The sequence below is a fragment of the Pituophis catenifer genome, unplaced genomic scaffold (genome assembly GCF_029215685.1).
Source record: "Pituophis catenifer annectens isolate HBS135680 unplaced genomic scaffold, rPitCat1.0.hap2 SCAF_9, whole genome shotgun sequence".
Lineage (NCBI taxonomy): Eukaryota > Metazoa > Chordata > Lepidosauria > Squamata > Colubridae > Pituophis > Pituophis catenifer.
Window position 1 is genome coordinate 5639071 of NW_027256889.1, and position 14853 is coordinate 5653923.

At 39.9% G+C, this 14853-nt stretch overlaps 1 protein-coding gene across 1 annotated transcript; it reads left to right on the forward strand.

Annotated features, from left to right (window-relative positions):
* The first annotated feature begins 2333 nt into the window (after positions 1–2333).
* RPS19 (ribosomal protein S19) lies at positions 2334–13231 on the forward strand. The gene is made up of 6 exons (XM_070949329.1): positions 2334–2402; positions 4401–4471; positions 6079–6179; positions 8922–9105; positions 10324–10378; positions 13164–13231. Exons 2-6 carry the CDS (start codon positions 4401–4403, stop codon positions 13188–13190), a joined length of 438 nt encoding a protein of 145 aa, XP_070805430.1. The 5' UTR covers positions 2334–2402; the 3' UTR covers positions 13191–13231.
* The last annotated feature ends 1622 nt before the right edge of the window (positions 13232–14853 follow it).

Here is a 14853-nt window from a genome sequence, read left to right on the forward strand (position 1 = left end):
TTTGAAGAAGAGATTGGGCAGCTGTTTCTTTGTAATGATAGAGTTTCCTGCTCAACCAGCGGGTTGGACTAGAAGACCTCCAAGGTCCCTTCTGTTATTCGGTTATTCTGAATAGTCCTGATGCTGATGCCTGTTGATGCAAGCTCTGAATAAGCCAACGAGGACAAAATAGCCCCACTTTTCTAATGGTGCGGAATGGATAATTTGGCTACCCCTCCTTTATTCGTTTCTATCTGTGTGCTTTGTCTGCTTCTGGGTGTCGTCAGCTGAATGCAATAGACCGAGGCCCACTTAAGACAGCAACAGGAAAATCGCTTCCACCCACAAAGCAATTATTGAAAATGAGGGAGTTGAACTGCACAAAGCTATTGAATATTGCGACATTAAGGCACATAATGGACATCAGTGAATGTCGATAAGCCCATTATTTAAACAAAGGTGGTAGGTTGGCCCCTATTTTTAAACCCTTAAATAAAGAGATGAAATTGATTTGGTTTAAAATTCAGTGCAATAAATCTTATTATCTTGGGGAGGGAGGGAGGGAGGGAGGGAGGGAGGAAGGAAGGAAGGAAGGAAGGAAGGAAGGAAGGAAGGAAGGAAGAAAGAAATTAGTGCCAGAAAATGTGGGTTTGAGTTATTGATCTCTGCTTCTTATAATGCTTGGGATACCCAACAACTTTCATTCCTCAGATAATTTACCTCCAGGGTTCTTGCCTTGTGATGTTGTTCTCCCTATTAACTTTCTACCAACAGAGGCTGTGTGCCCCCCAGGGCTAACTAGCAGACGTAAATCAATAATGGAACTTTAGCTGGCAAGATTTGCCTATCGATTTCCATCTGTTGCAGCCGTCCTTAATAAAGCTGGCTCCAGGCAGTTGCTAGGAAAAGCCATCAATCCTCAGTACTTCCATTTCAGCCTCAATAGCATTGGATACTTCTGGCTGCAGGTAATTCACGGGGCCTTTCAGATAACTCAACCACTCCAATTTCTAGCTTTCCAATCTTGGAACGGGGTGTTTACATATGACCTGGCAGCTTACTCCAAGATCCTCTGCTTCGTAAAACAGTCCAAATGTGTCTCTCATCCTCTATCTACCCCTATTAAAGTTAATATCCACTGCACTATTCAGACACCTTCATGCCTGCCTTTGTGGGTATAGATAGTCCTCGACTTACAACAGTTCGTTTGGTGACCATTCAAAGTTACAACAGCTCTGAAAAAAGTGTCTTATGACCCTTTTTTCACAGTTACGACCTTTGCAGCATCCCCATGATCCTGTGATCAAAATTCTTGGCAACTGGTTCATACTTATAACCGTTGCTGTGTCCCAGTTAGAATTAGAATTCTTTATTGGCCAAGTGTGATTGGACACACAAGGAATTTGTCTTTGGTGCATATGGTCTCAGTGTACATAAAAAGAAAAGATATATTCGTTAAGAATCATAAGGTAGAACACTTAATGACAGTCACAGGGTACAAATAAGCAATCAAATTATACTAGGAAACAATCAATATAAATCGTAAGGATACAGCAACAGGTTACAGTCATAAGTGGGAGGAGATGGGTGATAGGAACGATGAGAAGATTAATAGTAATGCAGACTTAGTGAATAGTTTGACAGTTTTGAGGGAATTATTTGTTTTTAAAAAATTAAGCAATCATACTTCAGGAACTTGGGGAGACCTTTAATATTTATTACAGAACTTCAGCAACAATAGATACCACGGCTTAGAAAAGGAAGACCAAGGAAATGCGAACGCAGTTAACAAACAGAATCAAGAAACTTATTATAGAATAGTATAACAGAGTTGGAAGGGACCTTGGAGGTCTTCTAGTCCCACCCCATGCTTAGGCAGGAAACCCTAGATGTCGATAGATAGATAGATAGATAGATAGATAGATAGATAGATAGATAGATAGATAGATAGATAGATAGATAGATAGATAGATAGATATAGATATAGATATAGATATAGATATATAGATATCAAAAGAAGAAATGTCAAGAAAAAAACAAAAAAGTCCAGTTGCCTCCTGAAAAAGGATCTTTGGGACAACCCTGCCCTGGATGACTGAGCATCTCTACAAAGTACAAACCTATTATCATGGTTAGGAAAACAAGAAGGAAAAAAAAAAAGTGAACCAACTTCCGCCCTTCGATGGGCAAATTGCCTCCTCAACTTCCGTCTTGGCAAACCCGTTCTCGTCGTTTGGCGGGAAGTCGCGCGATGCCTGCCTCTTCCCTCCCTCCCACCCTCCGGGTAACGATTGGGCGAGGTAAGGATCTCGCGAATGGCCATTGGTCGAGACAAACCTCGCGATGCTTGGAGCCCTGCGAGGAGCGGGTGGGGAGCCCCGTGCGTTCTTTTTCCTGCCCGGTAGCGCTGAGGCGGCAACACGGTGAGCGAGGTGGCGGCTCGTGGGGAGGCAGGCCGGGAGTCCGTCTGACCCCCGGCGGGGCCGACTCCGGCTTTCCTAATTTTTCTCGGTGCTCTGGCCTAGCCTCCCTTGGGTCTGGCTTGCCGGGCAAGGCCAGGCCATGTGGCGGCGTGGGAGGGAAGCGGCTCTGGTGGAATAAGCGGGTGGAAAGGAAGAAAATATATGTGGGGAAGACAAGAATAAAAACCATGGTTTGACTGGATTTATTTTACCTCAGTTATAGTTTATTACGTTTCAGCGTAACTGCAAGGAAAGATGCATATTCCCATTTTTATATATTAGAAAATATATTAATATTAATGATATTTAATATTATTGATACTCAATTTCTTAAAAAAATTGCGAAGCTTAACATCTTAAATATCCCCATTGTTCCTATTGGTTATTTCTATTTTTTTTTAAAAAAATATTTTTACTATATAAAGAAAGCAACAGTTTCACTGTCTATATAAACAGTGTGTTGGTTATTTGCTTTGAAGCCTTTGCTTAGAAGAAAAATGCATTTATATCCATTTATAGTAGAATTCGATGCCTGGATCCTTTGCGGATCCTTAAAAAGCTAGCAAAACAAGGGCCTTCTCAATGAAAAGCAGCTGAAGCTAATTATTATTATTATTAAAAGACAATAATTTGAAAGACAAATGATTATTAAAATCCGATGTTTGCAGTATCTTATAAAACACCCCTAAGGGATCTGTCAAGTTTATATTTCTGATTAAAAAGTTGTACAAGAGATACTTAACAGAAATTGAAACCAGAAATGGAGGGACCTGGAGAATCTCTTTTAACAATCACCAACATCATATTTTATGATGCAGTACTTGGTTTTCATTGGGAAGGAACAGGAATAGATAGGATTTTTGATAGTGGCGACAATATGATCTGCTATAGAGTAAAGAAAAAAGATCCTGTTCCATAGAAATTCTACAGATATTAAATACTAATAGAAAACACTAATACTAAAATATTCACCATTATTACAGATACTAAAACATACAATGATCCTTGCCTGTAAACTCATAGTGTAATAATTGTTCTACTTATTAATTCCAGTAACTGCAATTGTAGGATTCAGGATTACAAACATTGAGTATTGCAATCCTTGGTCAAAATATTTCCCCATTTTTCTCTGAAGGCAATTGCCTCAAAGTGGGGTTTCTGGGAAAAGCAAACTCGTATTCCTTTTCTGGACCTTAGAATAGAATAGAATATAGAATAGAATAGAATTTTTTATTGGCCAAGTGTGATTGGACACACAAGGAATTTGTCTTGGTGCATATGCTCTCAGTGTACATAAAAGAAAAGATACGTTCATCAAGAATCATGAAGTACAATTAACGATAGTCATAAGGTACAAATAAGCAATCAGGAAACTATCAATATAAATCTTAAGGATACAAGCAATAAAGTTACAGTCATACAGTCATAAGTGGAAGGAGATGGGTGGTGGGAACGATGAGAAGATTAATAGTAGTGCAAGACTTAGTAAATAGTTTGACAGTGTTGAGGAAATTATTTGTTTAGCAGAGTGATGGCGTTCAGGAAAAAATTGTTCTTGTGTCTAGTTCTGGTGTGCAGTGCTCTATAGCATCGTTTTGAGGGTAGGAGTTGAAACAGTTTATGTCCAGGGTGTGAGGGGTCATTAGATGGGACAATATGGATTTTCTCCTGCTGTGGAATCTGCTGGCAATAGAGCTGTCTATTTTTGCTTGACTGCTCCAATAGTTATTACTTGTATATTATATTGTTTATTGGGTATACTTTATTCCTGCTGCTGGAGGTCCTTAGGAATTATAATGATAATATTAATAAACAGGTAATAAACAAATGAATAAATATCGTGAAGAGGGGGGTGCTCTCCTGGCCTCTCCTTGGCAGTGCTGGTTCAGTTCCCAGAAGTATGAAACTATGATTAATTTTTCTAAATTGGTGAGATTACATATTTTCCCCCCTCTGCAGATGCCTGGAGTAACTGTAAAAGACGTCAACCAGCAGGAGTTTGTACGGGCCCTTGCAGCCTTTCTCAAAAAGTAAGTTGTGTGAAAAATTAATTAGCACATACAAATTGGACTTTTGATGTAGTGAGTTGTATTTTCCCAAAAGGTAGCACTCTTTTCTGAGTCTATGCTAATCTATAAAGCATTTTTAGTATAGTATTTTTAGATTAGTATATTTTAATGATTTTGGCAGAAAATAACACATAAATAAAAGACAGAAATTCCCTTTGCAGTAGTAATATTTCAGGAAATAAAGGTGGGTGTTAAAAACTATGATTCCTATAAATCCAGGCAGGAAATGAATAGGGAGTTAAAAGCACCATATTATTTTGGTTGCTTAATAATAAGATAAATAGTTTGAAGTATATTCCTTCTCACTGGAATCAGCTTTATGAATGTTTAGAAGTATACTTCCACGCAACTAATCATACCAGAATGGAATTGGTGTGCAAATGCGAATTTGTGTCCCATTAAGATGCTGTGGGGTCTGCACCTATTATTACCAAATAAATTAGTTTTTATAAATTTGATTTTCTAAACAAAAACATCACTAAGGGATTGTGTAGGAATGTGTCCAAAATGGAAATTCTTCATAACTCCCAACACGACATATCCTTACATCCTTCCCTTTCTTGCTTCTCAACCACATTGCTGATACCCTAAAATGATATGTCTCATCAGTCAAAAATCTATTCAGTTCCTTCCCTCCGCTCAACGGCTACTGTCCGTTCTCAGCACAGCATATTCTATTAATCTACCTTCCCCCCAATCTTCCTGGTGCCTCTTTTCCTTGCTTCTCCTTAATTGCTATTGCTGATGTTCCTGGCATTTTCTTCCCCTTCCTCTCCCATCAGTGCTTCTTCCCAGAACAGTTCATGTTTCAGGCTAGAAGTTAGACTTGAGTCCTGTTTCATTTTGGTTTCTGGACCAAACCACACATGCTTCATTTTGGAGAGGAACCACCAGAAGTAGCTGTTTCATGTTTGGAATAATTCACGTTTCATGTATAGAATAGTTCATGCACAAACTATTTTGCACTTCTCTAATATACTGATAACTGCCTTAAGTACTTCCTGGATAATAACATGGGGTACAAATCGCATATATGTATGTGAATTAATTATTTGAGGTTCAATAAATAGTGATGCAGTAAGATGTATAGCTAAACAGGTATTTAAACCAAAGCATCTTTTATTTTTTAAAAATCCGGGGTACCTAATGTGTACTACCATTGATATTTCAGATCACAAAACGTTCTCTCTTATCTGGGGTTTGATTGATGAGTGTGGCAGGTGCCATACAAGTTGAGTAATTCAAATTTTAAAAAATCCTACCTTAGAACAGGACTGTTTTTTCTTCCAAGTAGTGCTTTGTAGCTTTAGTGGATCTGTGCTTCAGTTGTTTTCCCTTTGAATTATTTCATGAATATATTTGGATTAATCAGCTGCCTAAATTTTAAGACGCTTATTGTATCTCTCTGCAATCCTTTAAAGCAGCCCTCTGAAGTCACTGTGTGATCCCAGAAAAATGCCAGCTGCTTGAAAGAGTTACAGTGTTGTGTTTGTATCCCATTTGCTTTGAACTACCTTTTTGGAAAGGACTTCACAGTCCTCATAACTGATACTTGAATTGTTTTGCAGGTCAGGTAAACTAAAGGTACCTGAATGGGTGGACACAGTCAAACTAGCCAAGCACAAAGAATTGGCTCCATATGATGAAAACTGGTTTTATACCAGAGCTGGTAAGGAATGAAATAATTTCAGCGCTATGCTAATTGTACTTTTTCTACAACATGTTCTTTGGGTAAGAGGGGCCAAAATGAATATTGTTTTATTGAAATTACCTATAGGTAGATATTATAATGTGCTTCTTCTTGGGCAATGTTGGCTCAGGAATTCTGGGAGTTGAAGCCCACAGGTTATAAAGTTGCACACCCTGCATTAGTACCTATGGATGAAAATAAGTTCATCCTCCTAAGAAGCTTACAATGGGAAGGGGAAGGGCAGTAGAAGAAGAGATGAAAATAGGGAAATGTAGTAAACATTCATGGCTTAGTTTCAATATCTGGTTAACATGCAATAACAGGCCATACTGTAATTTGTTTGGTTTTGACTAAGGGTGGTATGCATATTAGCCATTGCAGATTTTAAAATAAGGTTTGGTTCCTTAGCATTTTGCATGGATCTGTGGTAGAGAGTCTTGTTCAAAACTCTGTGAGGGAGACGGGGTTTTTCCAAATTTGATAAATAATGCCTTTCTTGTTTTGTATATGTGAAATGCTCAGTGTCTATGTGGGTGGCTATAAATAAAATCAAAATAAACCATGATTGTGGTCAAAATCAAGGCTTACTGCAATTTAATACATCAATTGTCCTATTAAAATGAATCAGTGCTACTTGCAACATTGCTGGGGAGAGTTGCTAAGGCTGTTTGAGGGGTGATGTTTGTTTTGTGTGTTCCAATCTTGACTTCTGGTAGTTGCCTGGACGAATCTCTGCAATTCTCTTGGCAGCATTTTCAGAAGTCGTTTGCCCTTGCCTTCTCTCTAGGCCTGAGAGACAGTGTGACTGGCCAAGGTCACTCAGCAGACTTGGTGCCTAAAACAGGATTAGAGCTCGAGATCTCCTGACTTCTAGCCTGGTGCCTTAGTCATTATACCAAACTGGCTTTATAGCATTAGCTTTTATTTGTGTTAAGGAACAACAGTGATTTACGTACTGTTGCTAGAGTAAGTCTATAAATAATGGGTTTTGAAGACATTTTGCTGGACAGAATGCTGCAATTCCTACTTTTCTAATCTAATTCCTGACATCCTTGGAAGTGTCTTTTTTTGTCTCTGCGTTCTGATGACACTGCACGGTTTAAAACAACTACTTTTAAAGAAGGGTGTGCCTTTTGGGACAACGGATAGTCCTCTATGTCACAACTGTCCTGTTTAGACTCTGGTCTGTGCGTGTCCTGGGAGGGATGTGACGTTCAATGAAAAGAACAGAATCTTTTCTCATTTTCCCAGGAAATAGCCACCAGCACCAAGATACACATGAAGTAATGTCTGTAGCTTTGCTATAAACTCTATGGTTGGCTAGCAATTGGAGACTTTGATAATGTTATCAATCAAGAAGATAATTGACTTCTCTGCCCATAATTATAAAGCATTTATATCTTGGGGACCAATCAGAAGCACAGATGCTTTGTTGCCCAGCTCTTTAATATGACGTCTCATTAAAAGCCTCAGTTAATTCTAAAATATCTTTTGTGGCTTGTTTTTCTGTCAGCCCTCTAATCTATTACCAATCGCTGCTAGATACTTTGGACAATCACCATCCGCGGTCGAGTGGGCAGCGCTCCTGGCCAGTATGGAAATCATTTTTTCCAACAGGCCTCAAACCCTTTGCATTTGATTTGCCTGCCTATAAAACAGCGGATGCAAGCAACCGTTTGGCTGTCTACCAATAGTCTTTTGGCTGCCTCCATCTCACCCCTATGCAAGATGGCTTTATTCGTGACTTCAGATGGTTGGAGAGCCCTGGAGATGCTCTTCATGGAGATCTTGATCTATTATTTCACAGGGAACCAAAATGCCCTTCTCGCATCTGTTTGTATTCACAGTAAATGACAGCTAACCAATATTGTTGCTTTTTCAAATGGGCCTCTGCTGTGGCAAGAGTTTTGTAGATGCCCTGAAGTCCGAACCCTGCTTCCCCCTTCCGTTGTTGCTGTCAGGATGGCTGTTCAGCCTGGTTAACTTGCTCTTGTCACTGCCGAACTGAAATGTAAGGGAGGGAAGTAGGTTTCTGACTTGCAGGAATATAGCCTCAGGGTTTCTCCTTTCGTCTGGGCCTGTGGAGTAGCCTCAAAGGAGAAGGCAGGCAGTGCGTAGAAAAGCTGCCTGCTGGTGAAATAGCACAGCTACTCTGCTTCTGCAGAACTCCGTTCCAGGTGAAAATTGAGGGTTTTCTTGCCGTTTGCTTGTTTGTCTCCAAGCGATGCCGTGCTGACACTTCTTCAGTTGGAGGCGGCATTGGACTGAAAGCAGTTGAGGGTACTGTGCTCGTTAATTTTAATTACTTTCATTGGGGCCTTTCATTGAAGGAGGATAATTTACTTGGGCATGCAACATCTTGGCATAAATGGAAAGTTCTTGTCTTTAGCAACCTTCAGTAGGAGAAGATAGGTGTGGCTGTTTTGAAGATGTCGTTTTGGCATGACGTGGTTCACGTTTATAGATTTGCCCAGGGTGGTCATTTCTTGGGGGGTGGGGTGGGAACGCTTAAAAAAAAAAAAGGCACTGGCAAACCACTTGTGAATTGTTACCAAGAAAACTGTACTCGTGAGCAGTCAAGCTTGGTTCTTTAAGGAAGTGGTAAGATACATTCAAGTCCTGTGAAACTTTGGAAACGGCTCCGTCTTTCTCGTGCCAGAAGGCTGTGGTTGAAATGACCAGTTAGAAGGTCATAAAGTGATGGTTTCTTTTTGTTTGCAGCATCCACAGCCCGCCACCTTTATCTTCGGGGTGGTGCTGGAGTTGGCTCCATGACCAAGATCTATGGAGGGCGCCAGCGCAATGGTGTGATGCCCAGTCACTTCAGCCGGGGTTCCAAAAGTGTTGCCAGGAGGGTGCTCCAGGCTTTGGAAGGGCTCAAAATGGTGGAGAAGGACCAGGATGGGTGAGTTCCTACCAGATGCAGAGAACGTGGAAGCCTAAGTAAATACATGTGTATTGTGGCAGGCTCACAAAAGCACAGTTGGGCACAACGCATTGGATACCGTCTGTGGGAACCAGTTTATAAAGATCATACTGGAAGCTCTGCGTTCAGAGGCAGTGTGACTTTGAATATATATTGCTGGACAGTTATAAAAGTCTTTTGCCTTCGTGGCCTACATGAGGGTTTCCAAAGATAGTGCAAACAATATTAGAGTATTATGGCCAAGTCATAATAAAGGAGGGATGCGGTGACTAAGACGCTGAGCTTGTCAATCGAAAGTCGGCAGTTCAGCGGTTTGAATCCCTAGTGCCACGTAACGGGGTGAGCTCCCGTTACTTGTCTCAGCTTCTGCCAACCTAGCAATTCGAAAGCACATAAAAAATGCAAGTAGAAAAACAGGGACCACCTTTGGTGGGAAGGTAACAGTGTTCTGTGCGCCTTTGGCGTTTAATCATGCCAGCCACATGACCACAGAGATGTCTTCGGACAGCACTGGCGCTTTGGCTTTGAAATGGAGATGAGCACCATCCCTAGAGTCAGGAACGTCTGGCACATATGTGCGAGGGGAGCCTTTACCTTTACCTTATGGCCAAGTCTTCCCTATGACATGAGTATGTGTGGTAGAATGTCTTCTTGAATACTGATACTGTTGGTTGCATTGCCACGGTGGGTATCTTTGGACAATGATCTTTCATTCAAATATGTTCCATCTTAATGAAGAGGGGCAAGATTGTTACGGGATTCTATGGTACTTCTATATTGTTGAACTGTAGCTTCCTGTGTTCTTCACTGGCTAGAATTACTGAAGGTTACAATTAAGCAACATCTCCATGGCCTATATTTATCCCCAAGTAGTGTTAAAGCTTTGGGAAACTTCAAAAATTCATACAGGTGGTGTGAAAAAACAGTAATCCTTGAAGAATGATTTTAATTTAGGATTATACGGAAATGGCAATGTGAAGACATGTTTTGCAAAAAAAACTTTCATGCAATAGTACATCAGCTTTAAGATGTTCTTAGGGGTGTTGGATGCAGGACCTCGTGTTTTGAATCACATCTTCTCTTTTGAATTGTGATCTTTGCACTGCTACATTGCTTGTAACCAAAACTGGGAATGATCAGTGTGTGTTAGTAGTTTAATTTTAGAAGAGGCTGATCTTTGACACTGGTTTCTTTCAGAGGTCGCAAGCTTACTCCTCAGGGACAGAGAGACCTGGACAGGATTGCTGGACAGGTAAAATCTACAATTGCATAAGGAGAAATTTGAATAAGGGGGTGTTACTGCATCAGACCATTAATCTTGCCCCTTAATGCAGATTTAGAAGTGACAGCTTTCTTGTGGCATTTAAAATGGCAATCTGGAAACTTAAAGTAGCCATGTTTCCCTTCTCCCTCCTTAAAATCACAAATAGCCTAATCATTCATGGGCAGACTGAATAAAAGATATCTATTCTTTGCAGAGAATGGACTGATGGTGCATTCTCATTAATGACAATTATGCATTGATCGTATTCTACAAATGACTTCATTATGTAAATAATGTGAATTGGCATGGGTGAATACTCTCCAATTTAAGGGGCATTCATTAATAAGCATGCCTCCCGTTAATCTTTTAAAATGAGTTTTCACTTATATTGGAAGTACTGTTAGGTTAAATCAGTTGCATTCGATGCGGTAAATTTTAACATAGAAAATCCTGTATTTATGCACAGGTGTTGGGAGATTGTTTTTAAAAAGTGAGGAAAAAAAGGGACACAAAAGAAAAAACAGCAAAAGGGAAAAGCACAAAAACAACACAATTGGAATTGCATGAAGGCTTCTTATCCATGTCCCCATCTATGTAAATTGTTACACTGCAGTGTTAGTAGAGGATGACCATGTTTCATTGTAATCATCCATACATAAATCTGTTGTCTTAAAGCAACTCATTCATATGTTGCAAGAAACATCAGGTCTCCAGTCCACTAAATAACAGGCCATGAGTCTAGTTTAATGAAAAGAAGGACTAGGGGAGACATGATAGCGGTGTTCCGATATCTATGAGGCTGTCACAAAGAAGTCAAGCTATTCTCCAAGGCACCTGAGGGCAGGACAAGAAGCAATGGATGGAAACCAATCAAGGAGAGAAGTAACTTAGAATGAAGGAGAAATTTAATGACCGTGAGAACAATTAATGGAATGCTCCAACACTGGAGGTTTTAAAGAGGAGATTGGACAACCATTTGTCTGAAATGCTATAGGGTTTCCTGCTTGAGCAGGGGGTTGGACTAGATGACCTACAAGGTCCCTTCCAACTCTGTTCTTACTCTGTTACTGTGATGATCTAATGTAAATGTGATCATTACATACCTGCATTTAATACAGGTACATAAAGTTGCAGGTTTTGCATCATGACAAAAAAAAATGGCTTTTAACCCTTGGCCTGTTTTCTTCTTCCCTTACTGCAATGATTTACATGAGGCAGGAGATGAGGATAAGAAGGAAGAATTCTCGAAATTAACTCTGTTATATTTTCTCATTTACCTTGATTTAAAGCAGGGATTTTGGCTACTTGAGTATTCATCAGGATTTTTTGGTATATATTTTCTATAGAGTCGGGTTTTTTTTTAAAAAAAACAACCCCATCAGATAGGATGTCTGGAACTCACAGGAACTAAAAATCAATAACACTTGAAAGGCAGCAGATTGCTCTCTCTCTCCCCCCCACCCCCCAGTGATCTTCACTTCCTAAAGAATCGGACAGCCTTGCTTTTAAAGCTGTGCAAGCAAAAGCAAAATAGATAATAAATGAGAGTTGGAATCAGCAACTTGTAGGAGTATTTCCGAGCAGCCTTTTTGCTGGGGCCTAAATGTACCCCTAAAGACCCCACTCTATGAATCTCATTAGAAAGAGCTGCATATTGCATCACCGTTTTGCTGTTAAAACTTGTTCTTGATCATCTACCTCCCCCATAAAACTGTTTTTAACAGCCCCATCGCCGTTCGATAAAGTGCCGAGGTGATTGCACGTTAACTAGGTCTGTGTGCTGTACAATGTACTGTTGGCGAGTTATTTCTTAACAAATTATTCCCTTTACGATTGCACAGAGCATGTCCAACAAACACCAGAATAAAGATCGTGCATCTCTCGCGCTTAACAGGTTTTTCTCACTGCTAATTGTCGAGCTGAAATGTGAATCAAGTCAAATATCTTGACGCTTTCTTGATCACTCCTGAAAATGCCTGTAGCAGCCCATATAAAGATCTGTTGTGGGTTCCTTTAGTGGACAAGGCAAATGAGCATTTGCAGGAAAGAAAGGATGTTTGCCTGCCCTAAGAAAGCTTGCCTTTCTTTCCAGTAACACAAGATTTCACAAGTGACTCCAAGGTTGACATCAGAGTAAATTATACTCCAATTGAGGAATTGCCAAACAAACCAATAGTAAACAGCCCAACCAAAGAACCTCTAAGATCACCCCCACCAACACTGAAAGGGCAAGCTACTAGAATATAAACTGAGACCAAACTCCACTCCTTACTAGGGGTGTTACCTAGTTTGGGCAATGAAATGTTTGCAAGAAAACAGCTAAGCTCAGAGAAGGACCCTTCAACACAAAGCCAGAATATAATTGGTTCACCATGGCTTGTTCAACAAAGAGCACGATTCAAATTCTTGCTTTGAACAAGGTGTAACCGGTATGCATAGTTAGACTCTTTTACCTATCTTGATAAATTGTGTTGGAAGCTGGTAGGTGATGACCATGAGTTAAGGTGTTAGCCTGTGGACAGCACATTTTTCTATTTTTCCAGCAGCAAATTGCCTGAAATGCGGTGTTTGTGACCTTTTTGTCAAACTGTTAATCAAAAGCAAATGGGACATAAAAACCAGATTGGAATTAAAGCATTCATGCTATAGATGGATGGTATTTGAATTCAGGCAGTGGTGGAAATGGTCCTTTGAATACTGGGAAGTTATGCACAGGTAAATCATTTGAATATGTAAATACATTTAGAATAGCTTTTTTCTTCTTCTTTCCTAGGTGGCAGCTGCGAGCAAGAAACATTAAAATGGAGTTCAGTTTAAAAATAAAGTTCTTTATATACTGAAGCTGAATGTTTTCTTTTTTGCGAAAGACTATCCTCCCTTACTAACCCTATCATTTTTTATATAATTAAGGTGTAATTATAAATGGCCTTCCTCTGTTCACATATTTATTTGGCACCACAAGGACAGAAAACTTTGAATCCTCTGTATTTACACAAACAATTGTAGCTTTGTGCGAGTGTTTATTGCTCATTTTAAAATAATTGCCTCCTTGGTAACCTGTGAGCTGAGCACACTTCTGTGCCGCAATCTTTAATTGGTAGATTAACAGATAAATTGTTTGCCAGTCAATCTTAACTGGAGAGGGCAAAATCTAATTGAAACTCTGGCTTAAAAGATTTCTGTTTTTAAGGGCTACTTTCAAAAAGGCCTGGAAAATAAAGCTGGTCTTTCTGCACTCAAAACAAGCCAGGTCAATATTTTCTTCCATCTCGCAGATCTAAACATCGATCGGGAATCAGAAGACTTGTATCTTTTTAGTTGAAAATCCTATTTCTGAGCATCGTTTCTGAACCTTGACAATATTTAAGATGTGTTGACTTCAGCACCCAGAATTCTCCTGGAATGGGGGGAATTCTGGGAGTTGAAGTCCACACATCTTAATATTGTCTATGTTAAAAAACACTGTTTCTGATGGTTCTGTATATTGGAAAACTGATACCTAACAGCTTTATTAAATCATTATCAAATGGCATCTCTAGTCCACCATGCAGTTCTCATTTTGTTTGCATAATCTTTTTTTTTTTTTGGCTGCAGGGGAAAAAATTATTTTGCCAACAGCTTTTTACATCACCCAGTGTGACAATCCTCTCTGACTGCCAATTTTATCATTTCTGTCTTCTGCTTTTACCTATCTTTAGTTTGTCAGCTTTCGTTTTTTTTTCAAAATGGGGACAGAATGACCCTAAACGTCAAGAGCACGAGAGTGCCTTGTGCTCTTCCTTAATTTCACCCCCTCTAAATGCAGCATATCTGTATATTCTTAACATAAACTCACCACTGGCTTGGAGAACACGGCAGATAAGAGACTGTTTTGGATTTTATTTTATTTTTTTTTAAAAAACCCGGTTTCATTTTTCCTCAGTGGGCCTTCCAAAGAAAAATATCAGCTTTCAGTATCTGTTTTCGTATCCCATCTTTACAGAACAGCTCCGGCAATGGCTCTTTCAAAGAACATAAATTACCCTCCCTTGGAGACTGCATGGGGGGGGGGCTAACCCTAGGGGTTTTCTTCCCCTTCAAGTTGATGAATGATTTAAGAGATCTGATTCTGGAATGAAAACTGCCTCTTTTCAGCCTTAACTGTAGCTTTAAGGATGGGGCTGAAGCGCCCCCCCCCCCCCAGAGTGTTCTCCGTAGCTTGATGCTAATGTGTTCTTTCAGAATCTCTCTCAAGAGCTCAGCATTTTACAAACTCAATTAAGAATTTGTGCCACTCCTGGGAAAAACGGAGATATCTCGAGATGCCGTGCAGTCGAGATGAGGACACAACGGAGAAATTGGGTCATGTACACAAAGCTTGCTCAAACTTACAGCCATTCATTTAGTGACCATTGGAAGTTACACAACAGTTTGTAAGGAAAACTCCAAGGGATTGGAGTCTGCTGATACAAAAACCACAATTT